This window comes from Gopherus flavomarginatus, chromosome 7, assembly GCF_025201925.1.
Source record: "Gopherus flavomarginatus isolate rGopFla2 chromosome 7, rGopFla2.mat.asm, whole genome shotgun sequence".
Taxonomy (NCBI): domain Eukaryota; kingdom Metazoa; phylum Chordata; order Testudines; family Testudinidae; genus Gopherus; species Gopherus flavomarginatus.
In genome coordinates, this window is record NC_066623.1 from 60053878 (window position 1) to 60077524 (window position 23647).

The 23647-nt window shown below is 45.0% G+C and overlaps 1 protein-coding gene across 1 annotated transcript; it reads left to right on the forward strand.

Annotated features, from left to right (window-relative positions):
• The first annotated feature begins 18045 nt into the window (after positions 1 to 18045).
• On the forward strand, positions 18046 to 19314 carry IER5 (immediate early response 5). Its single transcript, XM_050963426.1, has one exon. The coding sequence runs from the start codon at positions 18093 to 18095 to the stop codon at positions 18639 to 18641; it is 549 nt and encodes a 182-aa protein (XP_050819383.1). The 5' UTR covers positions 18046 to 18092; the 3' UTR covers positions 18642 to 19314.
• The last annotated feature ends 4333 nt before the right edge of the window (positions 19315 to 23647 follow it).

Genomic DNA, 23647 nt, shown 5'->3' on the forward strand with positions numbered 1-23647 from the left:
CTCTTACAGCCATATATTTAAGAAGTTCTAGTGCCTTCCTGGTTTGGAATAAGGACTTGAAATGGGTGAAGAGAGGGAGCTCTGGGTTCAGGGAGATTTCTTTTACTGTCCCTGTGAAAATCCACCCAAATTTGGCCAGTATAAATGTTTGAAAACGGCCAATAGCACATGGCTCAATAGTGGTTAAGAGATGAAAGTCTCCTTATATTCCAGCCCCACAGTGTTCTCTAGGCAAATCTCCCAACAGTACTGCATTGAATAAGTACATCCTGTATTGGGCTGGCTCAGCTTCTTTGCCCTGCCTCACTGCATTCCCAACTGGTTTTCTACAAAACAGTTTGCCTGCACTTTTGGAACCCTGCTCCTCAACCCCTCTCTCAGGAGCAGAGACAGGCCTGGGCCAAAAGGAGGAAAGCTGCCCGAGAACCAGAAAGGGCTTTTTTTTTTAGTTTTGGGGTGGGTGGGGCAGGCAAGAGAGGAAGTTCTGAGCTGACATGTTAGTTCCAAAACAGGAAGGGGAAGAGTGAGTGGAGCTGGATTTGCTGGGCTCTTTCTGCTTACCCTTACTTCCTTGTGAAAAAATGGTTCCACTCTATGCCCATTCCTATTTTAAATCCTTCTTGGCTCCTGCACAGCTTCTCTCACAGGTTTCTCTCTGCTCCTTGGACAAGAGTGAGGTAGAGGAGCAAGAGGCCCAGAGCTGCTGGGCGTCCCTGGGCCCTAGGAGGACAATAGAGAAGCAGTAGCAAGGTAGAGAGGGCACAGCTGGCACGAATTGGACAGGAAGGGTGCCCTTGAGAGGGGTTGGGCATGTGTATGGATATATATGTGGAGCTGCATTCATTAAATTTGGGGAGATCATAAATGGGGGTCACCACCACACCCGTCCCCATTACCAAAATGTGCAACCCCTGTGTTATTTCTGTGTTGTGCCATAAATAGCAGATAACACTGTTTTTAAGGATGCTTCCTCACTGTGTGAACTAAGTAAACTAATTTTGCAATCCGTATCATTTGAATCATGTGGTTTATTTAATTCACACAGTGAGGAACCATCCTTAAAGACATTTTATATTTTTAAAACATAGATTATGTTTTTGTGGTGCAACATGCAATTACATAGGAATTACACCCTTTTGGTCATTTGTTACACTATTCAATGGATTCACGTCAGCTGTACTGAACTTGCTCTGTCCAGGGCTCTCAGCTGTTGCAAGGCATTGTGGGGAAGAATTTAAACACAGAAGTCACCTGTTAAGAGGAAAGTTGCCTGAAGTAATGTAGTCCAATGTAACATTGATAAATATACTCATATTAGTCTTTTGTTCCTACCAATTTGCTGTGAACCAGCCAGTTAGGTCCAATTATGCCATTGCATTCAAACCTTTGACCTGAAAAATATATAGTCTAAATTAATTGCCAAATGCCACATTCATTTTTAAAAACATCGTTATTTTCAGAATGTTAAACAGAATTTTTAACAGTTCAGTTGAGAGCCTTAAAATTTACACACTCGGTATTTAGATGTTAAACACAATATCAAAATGGTGAACCAGTATCTATCAAAAGGTTACACTTTCTCTTCAAGCGACACTAGTCACTTATTTGTAATATAGTGTTTAATTCTTTACCTTCTGCTCAACCCTATTAAATATAAGCAAAAAGAACGAGGAATACTTGTGGCACCTTAGAGACTAACAAATTTATTTTAGCATAAGCTTTTATGGGCTAAAACCCACTTCATTGGATGCATGCAGTGGAAAATACAGTAGGAAGATAGAACACAGAGGACATGAAAAAATGTGTGTTGCCATACTAACTATAGCAAGAGTAATCAGGGTGGCCTATTATCAGCAGGAGAAAAAAAAACTTTTGTAGTGTTAATCAGGATGGCCATTTCCAACAGCTGACAAGAAGGTGTGAGTAAAAGTAGGGGAAAAAATTAGCATAGGGAAATAAGTTTTACTTTACAGGAGGCACTGAGAGGGAGAGGGAGAGGGAGGAGCGGGGATGGGGCGCTGTGACGTTCCCCTCTGGTGTTCTGGACTAGTGATCTGTTAGGTCACTCCAATCCTTGACTCTGGGAGCCAGCCTTACCCTGCTCTGCTGTGAGAACTCCCACTCCTGGGCTGTTCATGCACAGCCTCTAGCATGAAAGCTGCTCCTTGGATTGTGCAACTGATTGACACTAGCCAATGTCTCTGGTCCCAGACACAACCCTAGGAACCTCCATCTTGCAGTGTTCAGTTATGCCCACTGGACACTGCAAGCTTATATGAGTTCATCAATTTAACAAAGAAATTGATATGTACCAGGCTTGTTATCCTAAGGGGAGTCTCTGACATGCTTCAAACCAAACACACTGCTTCAGGTAGAATAAACAAACAGATTTATTAACTACAAAGATAGATTTTTAAGTGATTATAAGTCAAAGCATAACAAGTCAGATTAGGTCACATGAAATAAAAGCAAAATGTATTCTAAACTGATCTTAATGTTTTCAGTGCACTTACAAACTTAGATGCTTTTCTCCACAGGCTGGCTGGTTGCTGTTCAGCCAGGCTCTCCTCTTTGATCAGCGCTTCAATTGCTTGGTGTGGTGTCTGTAGATCAGGGGTTCTCAAAGTGTGGGGCAGGACCCCTCGTGGTCAGGAGGTTATTACATGGGGGGCGGGTGTCGTGAGCTGTCAGCCTCCATTCCAAATCCTGCTTTTCCTCCAGAATTTATAATGGTGTTAAATATATAAAAAGGTGTTTTTAATTTATAATGAGGGGGTCTCACTCAGAGACTTGCTGTGTGAAAGGGGTCACCACTAAAAAGGTTTGAGAGCCACTGCTGTAGATGTAGGTAGAAGAGAGAGAGAGAGAGAGACCGTGGCAAATATCTCTCCCTTTTATCATGTTCTTCCCTCTTGGCTTTGCTCCTCCCCCCGCTCCCCATTCAAAGTCTGGTGAGCATTACCTCATCGCAGTCCCAAACTGACCAAAGAGAAGGGGAGTAACTCACTTGAGAGTCCAACAGATCCTTTTGTTGCTGCCTAGGCCAGCATCCTTTGTTCCCGTGAGGCTGGGCTACATTTGTACCATACATGCCCTGATGAGGTGTGAACTGCCTCTCTGGTCTTGGAGAGTTTTTGTCTGGGCTTATTTTAAATCATGAAGACACATTTTCAGCCTCATAACTATATACATGAAATTATAACCTATGACATTACTATAACAACAATTACTATAACATCACTAAAACAACCATGCTCAGTGCATCATAAGCCTTCTGAAGACACCCAATGTGACAAACTTTGCATTGGATACTACACAGTCATTTTACAAGGATGAACATGGGGGTGCTGAGTGTTCCCCCCCGAGGTACAGAGCGACACAGGCGCACTCGGGGAGGGGGGTGGAAAGAGGCGAGGAAGAGGAGTGGTACAGGTGGAGCGGGGGCGGGAAGAGGTGGGGTGGGGGTGGGGCCTTGGGAGAAGGGGTGAAGTGGGGACAGGGCTTGGGGCTGAACGGGGGCCTTGGGGGGTCTGTGAAAAATTTTAAATCAAAATGGGGGTCCTTGGGTTGCTAAAGTTTGAAAACCACTGATTTAGAGGTACAGAGTGCCACAATGACTTTCATCTTTTCTAACACTGCTGTGAGCCTGTATAAGCTAAAAGTAATGCTGATGCTAGTGAAAGTTGACCAGGTCTTAGAATACCTGATAAGATTATGTGGTGGGCCTGTAATTTCTCAGCAGCTACGTTGAAAGTAAGAAGGTATCAGAAACAGAAGATACATTTTCTATATTTGCTATTATTTCTTTCTCCCTTTGTGGTTTTTATCTTGGTCTTAAAGGGAACAAATTCTGATTTCATCAGTAACTCAAGACCATTCAAACTGATTTTGCCCTCTTTTCCCCAAAATGGACAGCTAACCCTTCTTCCTTAATACTGGCTAAACAGTGTCAAACTGAGGATTGTCTCTAGAGAAGATTGCACAACTAAAGGAAAGGCAATAAGAGAACTAGGTTAAATGAGATTTACTAATTTCAAATTCTGTAACTGTGTTTCATTTCCTCTTTTGTGTGTGTGTTTTAGTAAAAGATTTTAAAGGTTTTCAATGGTGGGAATAAGCCAGCTATAACTTGACACTAAACCCTACACAATAATTAATTTTTCAATGTTATAACAGTCAATCAGCTAGGGTTTTAATTGCACCTCATCCCTTGTAGGGCCCTGAAACATCTCAGAACTGACTTCTCTGATCCTCCAATTGCAAAAGACAGTTTCACAATGGGTGACAGAACACACTTTCTGATTGAGGTAGGCAAGGCCGATCGTTTCTCATGCACAAAGAATATTGCTGTAGGGGAGGTGGTTACATGTGAGCAATGAAAAGAGGCTACGGTGATGGGGGCAGGGGATTGGACTCGATGACCTCTCGAGGTCCCTTCCAGTCCTAGAGTCTATGAATCTTTAGAAATATCAGTAGTTGGGTAAGTGGGAATCATGAGAATTGTTTGGCAACTTGCGTGTAGCATGCAAAGGGAGCAGATACCATGAGATTTCTAATTACTATGTTTGTGCTACAAATTGGTACCAGTGACACAGGGAGACGTAGGAGATTGGTCCTGAAAATTAAATATAGCTTGCTAGGAAGAAGGCTTCGTGGCAGGACTTCTGTAGTTGCTTTCTCTGAAATGCTTCCAGTTCCACACTCTGGGCAGCTAGACAGGAAAGCTGTCAGGTAATGAGGAGCATTCAAGTCAGGCAGAGACATATGTGAGAGATGTCAGTAGTACAAAGGTATCTCTGCATCCAGACAGGACACACAATACAGCAGAACTAGAACAAGGGTTGGTAAATATCAGAGGTAACTACTATTAAATCAACATGGTGTCAGATGAAGAGGTTAAATAAAAATGGATGCATGGTCCAAAAATAAACCGTAAATGCCTATATAAAATTCAAGAAGCTTACCAATGGAAATACGTTTTCACATAATGCACAGCTAGCCAGTGGAACTCATTTCCACAGGATATCACGGAGGCCAAGAGTGTAGCAGGATTTGGAAAGGAATTATTGATATGGATAATGAGAGTAGCCAGATTTGTGTTATACACAGAAATAACCAAGGGTTCTGGAAGGGAGATAATCCCTCTTGGTTTGCGGCTGAAGCCAAACTCTCAACTATTGGGGGATTTAGGAAGAACTTTCCCTGGGCCAAGTTAATCTGTAACCATGCTAAGTATTCCAGTTTCCCTGGGAGACTCCTGATTTTGTGTACTCTCTCCCTGTCTCCTAAGCAACTGCCTGAAAATCCCATTTTTCTGAGAGCAAATAGTCATGGAGTCAGCTCATAAAATGAGAAAACTACAGAGCAAAGGATGGTGATAGAGTAGCCAAAGGGCAAGGCTTCAAAATAGGGGAAGGATGGTCCAGTGGGTAGAGACCTGCCTAGGTGATGTGAGACCGAGGCTCAATTTCTTGCTCTGGTATGGACATTCTGTGTGACCTGGGACAAATCATGTGGCCTCTCTGTGCCTCTGTAAAATGGGGATGATAATGCTTCCCTACCTCACGGGTGTTGGGAGGCTAAATACATTGTGAAGTCTTCTGAGATCTACTGATGAAAAATGCTATATAATAAATAGAAATTATTTATTTTCATTATTATTTAACAGAATGGGGCCATAGACTTGGAATGAGCAGGGAGAGCAAACCCTGGTGCCTGGTGTGGATTATGAAGTACATGGTGGCACCATAGTGTACTGAGCCAGTGGGCGGATTAATGAGGAAAGGGGGCTGTTATTTGGCCTGGAGGTGGAGTCATGGTGCCACAAGAGAGAGTGGGGAGGAAGGCCATTATCACTGAGGACATAAGGGGAATTTTACTGGGACCAAGCTGGGATTTGGCTAGGACACCCGAGTTCACACCCTGATCCTTGAGCAGAAGGGGTCAAAAGTTCCATAAGATCTTTAACTCTCCCCCCACCCGCTGCATGTGCCTCATAATTTTGCATCTCATTATGCAGCACGGACTGTTTATTTTACTATAGGCTTCTGCTCCTTAAAGAGGATTATGGTATGACCTCATGCTCTGCTCTGTTCTTCTGGGTGTAGTTGATATACTGAGACCTATGTGTGGGCTTTCCTCCAGACTTACTTTGGAGCTTGCTTTGATATCATGATTGTTAACAAGAACCATAAACCAAACAAAAATATCTTGTGATATTTATTGTTGCACGGTCCTTCCAATTCTTCTGTCAACCTAGCTGTGATTACTGTGGGGGGTTAGGTTGATCTAACTACAGTGCATGGGCTGTGACATTTTTTACAGCCCTGAGCAATATAGCTACTGCCTTTCTAGGATGTAGGCCAACTACAGCGACAGAAAATCCACTTCTGTTGCTATAGTTTCTAATTTACAGTACTACAGCGGCATAGCTGCAGCTGTACTGCTATAGCACTTGTCGCGTAGACATAACCCAAAGGAAGGACAACTCAATCGGATCTGAATGTCAAGCTGTAACAAGGATCCTTTTTGCTGGATACACAGGACATAACTGGGATAGAGAGAGAAAACCTGTTCAAATTATGCATGCTTCTGAAACTTCTTTGGTACTATAACAGAACCATTTCAAGTATATCAGTTGAAAGAACACAGAAAAATGACTCTTAATAAGAACTATAAAACAAAAATACCCTTATATTTATTGTTGCACAATCCTTATGGGGAGTTAGATGCCTGGCACTTCTGACAATCACACTAAGTGATTATCTGCAAATTTAGGTGCCTCAATACTTTTTGAAATCTGGTGTTTAACAGATTGCTGTAATAAGATCCTGTTCTGCGTTTTCCCCGCCAGATGTATTAACACTAGATTGTATTCAGAAGCTGAGCCAGTAACTTCCTAACCTTTTGGTGTAGGTTTTTATTTATGTATTTGTAATTCTAGTTTAAATCTGTACCAGTTTAGTAAATCTATGTAGCTGTTGTAGTTGAAAATCATTCTAGACTCTGTTAAGCAGCAGTCCCTTTTTCTTTCATTTTTAGAAGGGTCTGAGTCATTCTAACCTTGCATTTATAAATAAAGAAAGCATGTGCAAAATGGATAGGAGCTTCGAAGCATAGTTTAGCAGGACATGACTGCTGCAGTTTGAGATGAGAGAGACCTATTAGGTCATCATGCCCACCTCCCTGTAATAGTGGGATATAGTCCCCAGAGAGAAGATGTGTAGGTTGGTACACTTAAACTGAGCCAAAGGATCAAAAAGAACCAATGCTTCTATTCATCTTGATTGTTTTAATGTATGCGTGGCCCTATCTACCTGGTATGGAAATTTTCTTACACTTCATAGTTGCTAACAGCACAGGTTCAGCTTCCCGGGTGTTAACAACAACACTGGGCATCCTAGTGTAGATTGGTCACTGGTTGCCATGGCTATTTGCATATCTAATTGAGGCTATGTTAAAAATACCTGCAGCCCATGTACACTAGAGCATCCTAATACTGGCTGAGAGGAAGTGGTATTAGCCAGGGGGCTCTCTGTGTGTTTGTGTGTGCGAGAAAGTAGGAAGGACCTGGTTTGGTGGTGTGTTTTCCAGCCAAGAGGCAATGTCATGAATACTCAGTGAGCCTCATGAGGGGCACGCTAAGGTTTCCTTCACTGAATGATGAACACAAATTTAAACAACAAAAAATCAGTGATGTGCCTAGCCGTCTTCAGTTGTTGTTTGCATCGCAAGCTGTGTCTTGTCCAGTTTCTTTTATCTTGTATTGTTTTTCCTTCCAGGTGGGGTTGTGGCTCCCTGCTGATTTAATCTTTTAGGTTTCCCTTCTCCATCATCTCGTGCTGCAACGATTTTGATGTCGCTTTGCAAAAAGGGCACTTTTGTCTGAGAGCCCTCCCCCCCACCCCCCCCACCCCACCCCCGTCAAGGAGCTATTTTGGGAAACAGCAGCTGAGCTGGAGGATTGTTGTTTGTCAAACCCTTCCAGACCAGTTAGATCCCATGCAGAGAATAGAGTGCATAGTCACCTCCTTTCTTCTACCTCCTTTTCGTACCCCCCTGTGACCTGGGAGGAAATGGGGAATGCCCCTTTTCCAGGCAGGGAGAGAGACATAGAACACCACACATTGACACACAATCACAAACAACAGACATACTCTATAGTCAACCACAGCTGCGAGGACAACACTGAGACGTTCACAACAACCAGTCCAAGTTCAAAGAAAGACCCTGACACATCCAGAAACAGAGCACACGCTAAACCAATCGTGGCACAGGCTATGAAGCACAGAAACACTCTAAAACCAATCTCAGCCCAGAGAGAAACACCCACACACATACACATTCCCATTAATCAAAGCAGAGAGAGACTTCTCACACACATACAACCACAACCCCAGAGACTGGCAGGCAGACAACAAAGCCACTCAGGGCTCTGACCTCAAAAGCCACCATGTGACTCTGTCTGAAACTTACTGCATTACATCAGCCTGGGAATGAAAGAAAAGTGCGGGGACCAAAATATTGGCCTTCTTAAAAGGGCAATCACATCCATAGTTTTAAGGAGGACTGGATTGTTTCCTTGAGTGCTATTCTCTTCTGCCTTCTTGCCTGGCTTGCAGATGTCATAGAGTTGTGGGAAGGGCATGTTTATAATAAAACCCTTCTATTTTGTGTAGTCTTAAAGCACAGGACCCATTTAGGATCATGACATATGCTGAGGTAGAATTGGGAGAGTCTTTGTGTAGGCTCGAAACAGGGTTTGGCCAAGCACTGGGCAGCTGTCATTTAGTTCTATGGAGATAGGTGACACTGGAAATATAAAGGTATTAGTTAATGCCTGTTAAATTTAAGGTTATCTGATAGTTGACACTTATGTAGGACTTTCCATGCAAGGATCTCTCAGCACTTTATGAGCAGTGAAGCCTTTCACCTCTACATGACTGGTGATGTTATGTCCATTTTAGAAATGGAAATGCAGGCAAAGAAGTTAAGACCAACATTTTCAAAAGTGGCCACTGACTTAGGATACCTTAATTTTTGAGTGTCCAACTTGACACACAAAATCAGTGCCCACTTTTGAAAATATAGTTGTTCGCCCAAGGACATGGAACAAATCTGTGGTAAAACTGAGAATCTTTGTATTCCCTGCTTTGAAGCAATAGATGGTGCTTTCTCTCTAAATACCTGTCAGCTTTTCCCAGGAGGGAAGGATCACTGCTTACTAGCTTCCTCCACTTGTCTGTTGCCCTGCACATGGCTTGTTGGGCCATCAGAGGCAAGTTGCTCCTTGCGCTCCTCCCTTTTTCTCCTCTTTTCTCTTCTCTCCAGTGAGAAAGCCGATAACATCTGGTGTCAAATGAAATGACTCATTAAAGTCAGTGGTATAAATAAATGTCTGTTGTAGCTTCTCTGAAGCCAGTCAAATTAAACCAGGGATGAAAATAGCCCTATACGCTAACTTAAATCATGTGCTTACCTTGTATGTGTCCAGGCAAATCAGCAGCTGCCTTCCATAGGTGTCAATGACTAACAAAGATGCAAGGCAGAGGAGACTTGGGCCCAGAAACTAAATGTATAGTGGAAACATGACTAGAGAGAGTCCCAAGCTGCAAAGTCCAGGTACACTGATGATCAAGAGGGAGCTTATGCCAAGCCCCTTATTAATAGAGTTGACCTTTGGTCCTGGTAAAGGATCTCAGCTTACTATTTGTTTCGTAAAAGGAAGGCTTGAGCTCTTTTTCTTGGGAAGTAAAATGTGTACCCACACAAACTGATTGCTAAAGCTGAAAGAAATGTGCAGCTGGGCTCCACTTCTGCATCAAGATTTCTCGCCATGTACACACACCACATACAGTTTTTATAGGAGATGAGTCAGTTCAGTTTGACAGGTATCCCACGCAATCATCTCACTAACCTTCTCCAAAATCTTGCTTTGTAGCCATGTGATAGCTGTAGACAGAAATTGGTTATACTTGATTAATGTGACCAAAAATTGATTGAGGGAGTTGCATGAAGGGGAGAGGTCTTTATGCAAGGAATACCACTTTCATTGCTCACTGTGGCAGGAAATATCTGTGGGAGCTGCTTCTTAAAATGTTGGCAGCTTATCACTGTTGGATATGGCTCCAACTTCAAGGGTTGGGGAAGTTTTATATTGAAGTCTTGGCCCTTCTCTAATCTTGACTCATCTTAGGGTATGTCTGCACTGCAATTAGACACCCACTGCTGGCCCATGTCAGCTGGCTCGGGCTAAGGGGCTGTTTAATTGTTTTGTAGACTTCAGGTTTGTGCTGGAGTCTGGGCTGTGAGACCCTGCAGTCCAGCCCCAAATGTCTGCAATTAAAAAGCCACTTAGCCTGAGCCCTGTAAGCCCAGTCACCTGACCTGGGCCAGCTATGGCGGGTGTCTAATTGCAGTGTAGATATACCCTTAAGGTCTTTTGAGGAATCACTTGGTGACAAATGAAATGAGTCAGTAAATACAGTAACGCCTCGATTAACATTGTAGTTATGGTCCTGAAAAATGCAACTTTAAGCAAAACGATGGTAAGTGAAGCCAATTTCCCCATAAGAATTAATGTAAACGGGAGTAGTTAGGTTCCAGCGAAATTTTTTTCACCAGACAAAAAACTCTATATTATAGATATACACACAGTATACGTTTTAAACAAACAATTTAATACTGTTCACAGCTATGATGATTGTGAAGCTTGGTTGAGGTGGTGAAGTTAGAGGGTGGGATATTTCCCAGGGAATGCCTTGCTGCTAAATGATGAACTAGCAGTCAGCTGAACCCTCAAGAGTGAACACGTTGTTAATGTAGCCTCTCACACAAGGCAGCACGAACATGAGGGAGGGGAGACAGCATAGCAGACAAAGACAGACACACACTTTGTGTGTGTGTGTGAGAGAGAGAGAGATGCACACTGCCCTTTTAAGTAAGCTGACCTCCTCTTAAGTGCATTGTCTTTTTAAGTGGATCAGGAAGTTGAGACAGCAGCTGCTGCCCCAGGCTCTCTATCTCTCTCTCAGTCCGTGTCCCCTCCCTGCTCTATATGGAGATGGGGTAAGCGGGGTGCAGGAGCAGGGGGAAGGGGACACCCTGACATTAGCCCCCGCTTTCCCTCCTGCACAGCAAGCAGGAGTCCCTGGGAGCAGCTCCAAAGCAGAGGGCAGGAACAGCAGTGGGGGGGAGGGACAGATGAATTGCCGATTGATAGCCTGCTGGGTGCCTGCAGCACAAGGAACTTAGAGGAGCGGGGAGCTGATAGGGGGAGCTGATGGGGGGCTGCCGGTCCACCCTGGTTACAAGCCCCCACCAGCTAGCTGAAACGGGCTGCTCTTCCTGCAAGCAGTGGACAAAGCAGACGGCTGCCAAATGATGTTAGAAGAGAGCACTGCACAAATTTAAATGAGCATGTTCCCTAACTGATCAGCAACGTAACTGATCAGCAATGTAACAACAAAACAATGTTAACTGGGATGACTTTAAGTGAGGAGTTACTGTAATAAGGGCTGGATCCAAGGGCCTTTACCCAGGTGAAGGTGCCACTGGAAGTCTTTTCCAGCCATCTTAGAGATTCTGGGATAAAAGAATCACATTCCTACCAACACTATTTGCTTCATGTGTCAGGTATGTGACATCAGGAAATCAACAGGAATTTTACCTGAATAACGACTATAAAATCAAGTCTAATTATTCTAACTGGAATCATCTCTTTGAACATCATCACAGCCCCAGATCCAGCAAGCTCCAGAATCTGAGTGTGACTCATGGTGTCACTAAAAAATTGTAAATTAGCTTGCGACTGCATAGCATGATGTCACATCATGGACTTATTTCAATGTGTCACAGACAGACAAATAGCAGCAACGCAAACCCCAAACATCCAGGCCTAGAATCAGCTTTGCTAATTAAACCCTGACTTAAGTATTTACACCATAGAACTGTGTGTAAATGGCAGAGGATCAGATTCTGTGGGTCTAGGAATTTGAGCCAATTCTTTTCCTTTAGACTGTCATTCTTCTCTACTATTATCCTGATTTCTTCTCCCTCCCAGTTTGCCAGAGACCACATGTGGGGCACAGAACTCATGTGACAGTGAGCTTCTCCATAACTCAAGAAGGGCTGGAAGCACAAAAGAGATGGAAATAATTTCCAAGTCACAAAAGAGTTTGTGTAGCATTGTCGATGTCACAAATTGCCTGTTTTGAGGCTATGATATCATAATAATGGGGAGGGAGAATTGCGGCAGGCTTGTGGAAAGGGGGAACATTTGATGCCAAACCATGAACTGTGCTTTGTTTAGGAGACAGGTGCATTGTTTTCAGGAGGACAATCTCATAGAGCAGTATTTTGGACTTTAAATATAGAGGTGATGAGCTAGAGGAGAACATGAAGTTGAGGGTCTTTTGTTAATTCCTCAGCTTTCTGATGTATTTGTGGCTTATTCCTCCCTTGGTTCTTGTTACTGTCAGAATCAACTGCACCTTCAGGAATTCAGAATTTGGTGGAAGTTCCTATTCCCAATGAACATCAGCTCTCAGGAAGGAGTCCTGGCATGTGAAAGTTGACATTTTGAGTGTTGGAAGTGTGGGAACATAACTAAAGGAATGGAAATGAATTCAGTAAATAATGGGGAGTTCACATATGGGACTCCATTATCGTGGAGAAATTCCACCACTGCCACATCTGCCTATGTAGGAAGGACAAATCCCTCATTTTCAGCTGAATAATTACACTCATTCTCCACTGTGTTCCTCTGAAAAGCTTTCCTTGTCCACAGCATTTCAGTGCACAGATGTTCCTATTCCCACCCCCAGATGACTCCATTTATAGCCTTCATATGTTAGTGAGGGTGGCACTCAAGGGTGGGAAAAAATGCTAAGGAATCCAGGGACACATCTGAAAAGCCCCAGAAAACTGCAGTTCCCCTTCTGTCTGTTTCTGGGCTTATCTGCACTGCCAATTTACAGCACTGCAACCTTCTCGCTCAGGGGTGTGAAAACACCTCCCCCGAGCACAGCAATTTTCAACACTGTAAAGCACCAGTATAGACAGTGCCCCTCGTGGGTGGGTTTTTTTAGAGCGCTGAGAGAGCTCTCTCCCAGTGCTCTGCCGCGACCACACAAACCATGTTAAAGCACTGCCGCAGCAGTGCTTTGGTATTGCCAGTGTAGACTAGCCTTCTGACTAGCATGAGAAATCAGTCATTTGTAAAACCCCAGGAGTGGCACAAGTACTGCTGATTAAGCATGATGTATCACAACTAGCAGGCGAGAGAGTTAGGACAGAATCTGAAAAGAGCAGAGCTCTGTAAAAAAGAGGAGAGATTGTGTCTCTAATAAGTATCTAGGAGAGAGATGTATGATATATCATGCAATAATAGACAATGGACTATAAATCCATTGGGTAGCACATAATGCGAGATGACAGTCAGCTGACATATGACACATCCAGCGTTGAGTCAACAGACACTGAAAAATATCCCACATCTTTGGTCTCATCTGCAGTGGCTGATGGTGTCTTCTTTGCCAGCAGTGCAATGAATTCCTCACAAATAGTCTTTGATAGATATTATGTATGGCCTTTTCTATTGACATGCTGAGCTAAGAGAGGGTTGAACTTTGCGATTAGCTCTAGAATGTCAAGGTAATTGCCATTGTGTTTCGACCCAACAGTCTCATCTGAGCCTCGTAATGGCAGACCACGCTCAGCAAGAAAAACTATGGTTTCAACTATGCATCTGAGAATGTTCTTCCAATAAGTACGAGCTTCCAAAAACAGGTTTCCATTTGGTTATCAATTCTGCCACTAACTTTCTTTCGGGCATTGTAGCTGCTAACTGACAATGTATGCTGCTTACTCATTACATGATTAGTAATGTATGCAGTATTCTTCCAATCACTGAAGCCTTCACAAAACATTCTCCACTTTTTGGTATCAGAAAACAGGAGGCAATAAAAACCATACACTTTCTGCTTAGAAGTTGAATAGATGAGCCATTCTCACTTGCCAATCTGTTTGTTAGGCTTCACATATTGAAACACTGATATGGTCCGATAACGATTCTGATTGGTGTACTCTCACTTTGTCAATGAAAAGTCAGCATTTAGAGCAGTGGTAGGCAACCTATGGCATGCACGCTGAAGTCGGCACATAAGCTGATTTTCAGTGGCACTCACACTGCCTGGGTCCTGGCCACCGGTCTGGGGGGCTCTGCATTTTAATTTAATTTTAAATGAAGTTTCTTAAACATTTTTAAAAACTTACTTACTTTACATACAACAATAGTTTAGTTATATATTATAGACTTATAAAAAGAGACCTTCTAAAAAAGCTAAAATGTATTACTGGCACTTGAAACCTTAAATTAGAGTGAATAAATGAAGACTCGGCACACCACTGCTGAAAGGTTGCCGACCCCTGATTTAGAGTCTGGAATTTCTGTGAGCCCTTCTCAGTCTAATATGCAATGAGCTCTTGAGAAATCATGTCCCACTTGCCTAGATCTTTGGGGAAGGATATGTTTGTATTACTATCACTGGGAAAGTCTTCAGAGGAGTGGGGTGAGACTGCAGCTAGAGAAGTCACAGGAGGCTGCTCCTTTTCCTCAGGTGGAGGTGCAGCAGGTTCACTTGGGCAGGTATTCGCCTTGACTTCCTCACCACCGGACTTAGTAGGAGGAAAAATATTTAGGAGAGGAGTACCTTTCAGCACTTTGCTGTCTTTCTTTGGCCTCCTTCAATTTCTGCCATCCTCCTTTCTTCAGCATGGTTTCTATTGTCCAGTGTAGGCATACGTATACAAAGTTCAATATTGCTTGAGCCCACAAACACTTACTTAGCCCACAAAGATAAAATCACAACCACCATAAATTGAATTCACAGTCTTGATGGATTAATTTGTACAAAGCTATATCTAATGAGACAAAAAAATTCTGATGGCCCACTACTGTTGCTCAGCTGTTCCTTCAATACGGAATGGAGGGCCTACAGTAGGACCTAAAAATAGAAGGGCCTAAGGGTATAGCCTTATTAGCCTATGGGTTAATCTGGCCCTGGCGGCAGCATGGGCTAGCAGTGTGAGAATGTACTCAGAGTTCCAAGCTCTCTTTTACAGCCTGTGTTGAAACCTGTGCTGCTGCATCTTCACTGCTATTTTTAGATGCACTAGCTAGACAAAAGCCATCATGGGTATATCTCATCATTGGTGGTTCCTCTATTTGAGGATGATCTCTGCCATGGATTTACATATGGATGCCTGAGATGATTCAGGAGTGTGATTCTGAAACTACAGATCCACCTGCAATAGATACAGACATTTCCTGGTGGGTCAGCTGCCTGGTGGGAGAAACTTGTTTATTTTTTCTTCCTTCTCTCTCTCTCTTTTCAGCTTTGAGGGCAAGGCACGTCTTCTCGAAGCAGGCCACTGCCTGATGGAGGATGTGATACCAGTGAGGTCAGTTCATGGCTCGCTCCTCCCAGTTTCTGATGTCCGCATCAGTGTGTCTTTGTCGTATTTCGTCTGACCACCAAAAGACCATATGTGACCATAGATGAGTGGAGAGTAGAGGGTTTGTTTTGGGAGATGAGAATCTGGCAGTTTTGATGATGCGAAGTTCGGTCTCAAAGCCATTACAGAGAACAGTTGCGGTCATCTGATTGTGAAGAAGCCTTAGGACCCTAATACATTTTGGAGGACAGCCAAATCTGGCCACCACCTTCCACAGGGCTTCACAACTGATGGACTTGAAGGCCATTGTCAAATCAATGAAGACTATGTGCAGGTCCTGATTTTGCTCTTGAGACTTTTCATGGATTTGGCGGGCAATGAAGATCATGTTGGTTGTCCTGTGGGATGGTCTGAAACCACACTAAGATTCCAGCAATAGTTCCTCAGCAAGGGGAAGTGATCGGTTTAAGAGGATACTACAGGTGAGAATTTTCCCAGCTGTAGATAGCAAGGCAATGCCTTGATAATTTCCACACTCCAACTTGTCTCCTTTCTTAAAGATTGTAACAATGTAGGCATTTCTCAAGTCTTACAGAATCTTCTGATGATACAGAATTTGAAGATAAAGTTTATGGAGCTTCTTTACCAGTTCTTCACCACCAAACTTGTGGAGTTCAGCTGGTATGCCATCTGGTCCTGCTGCCTTGTTGTTCTTGGTTTGCATGATGGCTCGTGTTACTTCTTCGAGGGCGGGGGGATCAGCAAGAGATTCTCGTTCATGTTGTTGAGGTATGGATTCGATAGTAGTATCAGAGACAGTTGACTCCTGGTTCAGGAGTGACTCAAAATCCTCCTTCCATCTGGCTTTGATGGCTTTACTGTCCTTAAGGTACATCGACCTGTCTTGGGCTCAGAGTGATGAGACACCATGGGAGCATGGACCATAAATGGCACTTTTGAAAAAAGCTCATGTCATAAAGCTCGATCTCCTTGGCCTTTTCTCACTACCCCTTGTTTCTGATGTCATGGATTTTCCTTTGGGCTTCAGCCTTGAGTTGCTTGTATGACACTTTCTTCTGCTGGTGTGATATGTCATTTTGCCATATGTGATGAGCTTTTCTTTTCTGGTCAAGCAGGCCCTGAATCTCAATGTCATTCTCATCAAACCAATCTTGGAGATGGTGGGTGACATAGCCAAAGGACTCATTACATGCCGAGAGAATGGCAGCCTTTAATCCCTTCCAGAAATTTTCATTGTCATCATCAGACGTAGATATGGCGGTTAACCTCTCTTGAAGACACTGCTGAAGTTTTTCACAAGTCACTATATATCTTGAAGAGACTTGACGATTAATTTCTTTTGTACTGATTTTGCCTGATTACGATGCCTTGAGACGATCTGGAAATTCATGATGGATCTAACAAGGTGATGGTCTGTCGAACAGTCATCGGTTCCATGTGTGGCCCTTGTGATGTGGACATCTTTTTGATCTCGAGCTCTGACAATAACGTAGTCAAGAAGGTGCCAATGCCTGGAGTGAGGGTGTCTTCAGGTTGATCTTATACTTCTCATTTTGTCTAAAGAGGGTGTTCATGAGGACCAGTCCATGTTCTATGCATTTGCTCAGGAGGAGGATGCCGTTGGAATTGGCCTTTCCTACTCCTTCTTTTCCGATAGTGCCATTCCAGAGATCTGACTCACGCCGGACTCTAGTGTTGAAGTTTCCGAGGAGAACAGGTATTTCTGCGCAAGCTGCAATCACACCTCCAGTTGCAGTGTGGACAGACCTATAGAGAACCTCAGTTGGAATATGGCAGTTTTCAGCAGCACCAAATTCACACAAACGAGCACAAGGAAATCTGGGACACCTGTCAGATAAGGTAAGGGCTGGGGAGTGCCCATGACATCACAAGGGAGGGGCGGCTTTGGGTGAGCATCCAGTTGTGCCTGGAAGGGTGAGGGAGAGAGTCTTCTTTTTCTTTTTCTCAGCCAAACAGCCTGTCTCTTTCCCCCCTTCCCTTTCACCTTGTGGATTTGACTCTGGAAGCGAGGAGGGACAGGACTCACTAAAAGAGCTGCGGGGCAGAGGTTCAGTATGTTCCATGCCTGAGATGAGTCCTGGGGGCTTGCACGTGCTCAGCCCAAACTGTGCTCCCGGTTCTCCTCGCACCCGCACCAGCAGACAGTGCGGTTGCTGCTGCATGAACATGAGGGGGTGAACGAGAGCAGACTCGGGCCCAGCCGCCTGGCAAGGTCTCTGGGACAGGATCCGAGGCTGCGGCACGGCAGGGAAGGTGGCAACCACTCGCCGCTCTGCACAGCTCGAGCGCCCCCTAGCCCGACACGCGCAGGGTTGGCTGTTGTTGCCGGCCATGGGCTCCCCACCTGCTCTAGCATTGCCGCTTTAAGAGCCCTCTACGCGGGGCTAGCGTTCGAACCCTCTCCCTCCCTCCCCATTGGCCAGAGTGGGCGCGCAGAGGGCAGTGGAGGGGGGCCAGTCGGCTGTTAGCTCAACCGGCGGGGTGCTCTGATTGGCCGGCGGGCGGGGGCGCTATATAAAGCGATCCTGGCGCGTGGGCTAGCTTCAGTCGGCGACGCGAGCGGGCAGCGTGGCGGCTCCGGAGCCGGCGGCGCTATGGAGTTCCGGCTGGAGGCGCACCGCATCGTCAGCATCTCGCTGGGCAAGATCTACAGCGCGCGGGGCCAGCGCGGCGGCCTCAAGCTGCACAAGAACCTGTTGGTGTCGCTGGTGCTGCGCAGCGCCCGCCGGGTCTACCTGGGCGAGCCCGGCGGCGAGTGCGCTCTGCCGCCCCGCCCGGGCCCGCCGCCGCCGGACTGCGAGAGGCTGCGGCGCGGCTACCGCCAGCTGAGCTCGGAGGCGGCGGCGCGGGGGCGGGCGGAGTGCCCGGCCGAGTCCCCCCGGAAGCGGAGCGCAGCCGAGCGCGGCCAGGCGGCGGGCTCCCCGGGGAAGAAGCCGCGGCGTGAGGCGGAGCCGCCCCCGCCGCAGGAGGACATGGAGACCGGCAACGTGGCCAGCCTCATCAGCATCTTCGGCTCCGGCTTCTCGGGGCTGCTGGGCAAGGAGCGTGGCGCGGCGGAGGCGTCTGAGCCGGGGCAGGTCTGCTGTGAACAGCCGGTGTTGCGGAGCCTCAACCCCTGGAGCACGGCCATCGTGGCCTTCTGAGCCCCGCCGCGGACGGGCCGTGCCGCGACACCGGCGGGCGGAGGACTGGGACTGGCTTCCTTCCAAGCAGGCAGGAAGCTCTGGGCGACGCTGGAGACTCTTGAGCCTTGCCCCGGGAACTGCCCTGGGCAGCAGAAGCACTTCACTTCTCCCTTCCTGCACACGGACATGCCGCGATCTCTTCCCCCTGCACTCTTTCCCACCTAGGGATCTGCCTGTGCGACTCTTTGCCTTCCCATGTGTCCCCTTTCCTGCCAGGAATCCCCTTCCAGCTTTTAACTGACTTCATGTCTCCTAACCTCGAACATTCTGCCCTCAGGGTGAAATCTTCCAGAGGCTGTTTCCATCCTAGACACTTGGAGCACTCCCCCAGATAATACTTTAAGTTAGGAAAGACTTGTTGATTGGAAGCTTCTGTTTTGACAAGCTGGAAGTCGGAACTTTTACATGGTGCTTTAAAATGAGTAACGCAGTGAACAAAAAGTTTACGGACTGATAGAAAGTCGTTGTGGCTTTTGGAGTAAGCTTGGTCACTCCTGGTCTTTGTTCTATAAAGGCTTGGGGATGTGCTGGGGCTCTTGTACAGTATTCTCTCTTCCACTGATGTATTTTGTTTTTGTATAAATGTAATTCTACGTGTATAACACGTATTAAATATTTTGCAGCTGTTTAAGTGTAGTCATATTTTTGTAGCCGCTTGGCGGGAGGGGGAGGGCTGGGTAGATAGAAATGGAGTGGGTGTGGTTATGTGGCTGTGGCCTGTATCCACCCTCCACAGCTAGAGGCTTGGGGTGGTTTTGGTTCCAACTCGTCTGAACTGTGTATAAAGGAACCTTCTGTTAAGGGAAGATGGTGAAAACCCCTTCAAGAGTTGACCAAGTCATCTGAACTACCTCTTGCCTGCAGTCTATTCCCTGTTCAGTGCTGTACTTAGGCAAACTGCCCACAGACTTTAGTGATGTTTGACTGAGGAGGAAGTGCTGAATGGATCTCCAGTTCTCCTTATTTAGAACATATGCTCATTGGTTCAGAGACATTTTAGTAATGTACTTGTGAGTGGGATGGGGTTGTAGCAATTCAAGCTCTTATTCAGAAAATAGCGCGCAAAATTGTTTAACACCTTATACTTGATTGCATTGAGAACAGTTGCTCGATGTCAAAACAGCACTTAGACTACTACTCATCTCTAACTTGAATTTTCATGCATAATGTTCTATGTAGCTGTCAGATATCCCTACCTAACACTAAGAACTGACTGCAAAATCTGACAACCTACTCAAGTCATTTCCCTGCCCCTCCCCCCCCCCCCCTTTCCTTTTCCTTGGAACACAGCTCACTCGCTTCTGTGGTACTCACCAATTGTGAGTGCTTCAAGTAATTCTGTAGAACAGCCCTTCTATATAGTACTAAAGCAGTACTACTTAAAATAGCTATACATTTTATGGGCTTTTGTCCTTATTTCCAAAGTGTGTTCAGCTTACAATTAAAGGTGACTTACAGAGGGAGAAAATGGATGTGTATCCTTATTTTCATAATGCATAGAGAACTTTTCAAAGGAAAGTCCTGTTTTGTTGCTTAGTTGAGTAATGGGAGTCTTTTCCAGCCTGTACTTGATAAATGAAGATTTAATTCTTAAAAATCCTGTGGAAATGGGTTTGTCTTCCTGTTTTGCTGCTGTTTTATATCAAAATAGCCAGAAACATCTGTTATCTCCCTCTTTTTAAAAATACAAATTAAGTTCCAGTTTGTCTGGGAAGACTGGACAACTAATGAAATATATCATGAGTGAAAGTTGAGCAACTGAAAATTTTTTTTTAGCTGTCTAGATAATTGCTTTTTGTGTTTGATGTAGTTAAATAGACATTCCTTAATATGTTGGATAAATGATGCTTCTGATAAAGAGTCACTGTTTTGAGGCTTAAAACAAACTATGCCCTGAAGCTCCAAGTCCTTCAGTGAAACCATGTAAGGACAAGCAGCAAAGAATCCTGTGGCACCTTATAGACTAACAGACATTTTGGAGCATGAGCTTTCGTGGGTGAATACCCACTTCCTCAGATGCATGTAATGGAAATATCCAGGGGCAGGGATATATATGTGTGCTAGCAAGCAAGCTAGAGATAACGAGGTCAGTTCAATCAGGGAGGATGAGGCCCTGTTCTAGCAGTTGAGGTGTGAAAACCAAGAGAGGAGAAACTGGTTCTGTAATTGGCAAGCCATTCACAGTCTTTGTTCAATCCTGAGCTGATGGTGTCAAATTTGCTGATGAACTGAAGCTCAGCAGTTTCTCTTTGAAGTCTGGTCCTGAAGTTTTTTTGCTGCAGGATGGCCACCTTAAGGTCTGCTATAGTGTGGCCAGGGAGGTTGAAGTGCTCTCCTACAGGTTTTTGTATATTGCCATTCCTAATGTCTGATTTGTGTCCATTTATCCTTTTCCATAGAGATCCAGATCCAGACTAACACGGCTACCCTCTGATACATGTAAGGACAAGACTTGGCACGTCTAGGGGTACTAGACAACCAGCAGAGGGGAAAAATCTTGCTTTTGATGGGGAGGAAAAAACCTTTTGGGCCCATCTTGCTCTGGTTTTTAAAAATACAAAACTAAAAAAAACCCCTGTGCATGTTACCTTTTAACAATGACAGTTGGGAGAAAATGTTTTCTGGGTTAAGTACCTTTTTAATCTCAATAGGGTTTCACTTTTGTGATACTTACTGTATAAAGTATGACATAACTACACAGGCTGGTAGATGACTTTTTTTTTTTGAGGAGAAGCTTTCACAACTTCATACATCCAGGAAAAAGGTCCAAAGCCCTCTTTTTTTTTTTTTTTTTTTTTTTTTTTTTTTTTTTCCTCGTCAGGTCACCTTCAAACAAAGTCTTTAGTCCTCTACTGAAAAGGGTTGCCAACTGGCAGAGGTGAAAAGAACTGAGCTTGGGGGGGAGAAGAGAGCTGTATTGAGGGAGACTTTATCCTTTAATTTATACCATTTTGGGGGTGTGCCCATGGAAACCCTCTCTTGCTGCTCCCTTCCTATGACTTCACTGGGGAAAGTTTTGGGCTGAGAGGGCCTTGTTCTTGAGCAAAAGGGTGGATCATAAGATCAAGGTCTCTCCTCAGTCAGGATTTCTATTCAAACCTTGAATGAGTAGATTTCAATCCACCTCCTTTCTGATTCTTCTCTTTAGAAAGCTGTTCCCAAACAGCTTTCCACATTTTTTAAATATCTGCCTGTGTAGACATGAAGCTGTTCCTGCTTAACTCTGTGTGGATACTCCTACTCTGGAATAGGTGGCCACACATGGAGTTAATCAGGAAAAACTCCTTGTCTGCACATAACCTGATGGGGGTTCTGTGTTAAAAGCCAGCAAATAAAGGAAGGTCTGATGTTACAGCTGGGCAGAAGGCACTGAATGCCTGTCTACATTGTAGAGAAGCCATAACATCCGTTCAGCAGAGTGCTTGGCATTGGTCATATAGCTAATGTCCAAAGAGGAGTTGTGTAATTGGTGTGCAACAAAATAGCTTGGTGGTTGGCAGCATCTGAAATGGCAGCACTAAAGACTATTCTGGCACATATCACAACTCTGCTTCTGACTGCAGTGAGCTATCCAGTTTACATTTAAATGTGTGATTTCTCCTTTTATCAAGTGATAAGTAGCCTCACAAAAAAGGGCACAATCCAACTTCACCCTTCTGCGATGTGAGGGAGACCCTGGCGCACGTCTACTTACAGTGCGCCAGGTTGCAGCCCCTATACTGGCTCCTCACTAATCTTCTGTTGCGTTTCTGGCTGCACTTTCGCCTCACCTCCTTCTCTACTCACTCCCTATCCATGGCCCCACAAAGTCACAGGATCTCTTGGTCAACCTCCTCCTCACCCTGGCTAAAATGGCCATCTACATGACCAGGGAGAGGAGGTTGGCCGATGGAGAGACTGGTGACTGTGGGGCTTGTTTCCGATCCATGGTCCGTTCACGTATTTGGGTGGAGTTCCTTTGGGCAGCGTCCACTGGCTCCCTTGATGCCTTCGAGGAGCAGTGGGCGCTGTCTGGCATTCTCTGCTCGGTGTCCCCCTCAGGTTCCCTTCTTCTGACCCTTTGACCACACTCCTGTCCCTGTTCTTTTATTAGTTGTCCCCTGTAATCAGTGGGTTCTGTGGTGCGGGGGGGGGGGGATCCTTTAGCAGTGGGCGGGCTTCCCAGACACCCAATAGTACAATCCAATTTCAAAGCTGCCCCCAGAACTATCTCCTGGGTTATACCATGCAACTAACTGACTTCAGTGGGGTTTTATAGAGCACAATGAAATGCATCCACATGTGGGGTAGTGAGTAGCAGCTAACTAGCACTCCCACCAACCAGTATGTGAGTAGGAAGAATAGCTGAACTTATTGGTATAAGGGAAACAACAATGCATTTACAAACGAAGTTGGTTTCACCAGTGCCTGGAAACAAATGTACCAGGAAGCCTGAGTGCAGCAGAAATTGTTTTTCTTGGTGAAGTTATTTGATGGCTGTGCTGGTTTAGACAAAACCATAAGAGTGGGCCATAGTGAATGAGAGGCTGTTCTTTAGTTATAGCTGATCCCTCCAGAGCTGAACTATAGTTGCTTCTCATGCTATGGGCGCACACTGACACTGGTTCAAAGACTGCACACTACTTCATGCTTGAGGCAGTGCTGTGTACTTTAGTGAAAGTCTTTTAAAATATCCTTGAATTGAAATGATCTTTACATAGCTTTTCCAAAAGCTAACTTCCCCCTCCCTCCCCTGGGAGAGAGAACTTAAGCTTCCTGTTACTTCTGGACTTGTGATCTATGGATTAATGTTCAAACTTCTCTAGCAAATCCTATGCACCTTCCTAAAGCATCAGCCCTCTTCTATGGGAACTGCTGCAAACAATAAGAATAGTGATGGTATAGCAAACAGCAGGCCCACGTTGAAGAGACATTAAAGACTTGCTGAAGCCTCATGGCAGACAGTCCACTGTATCTAGAATCAA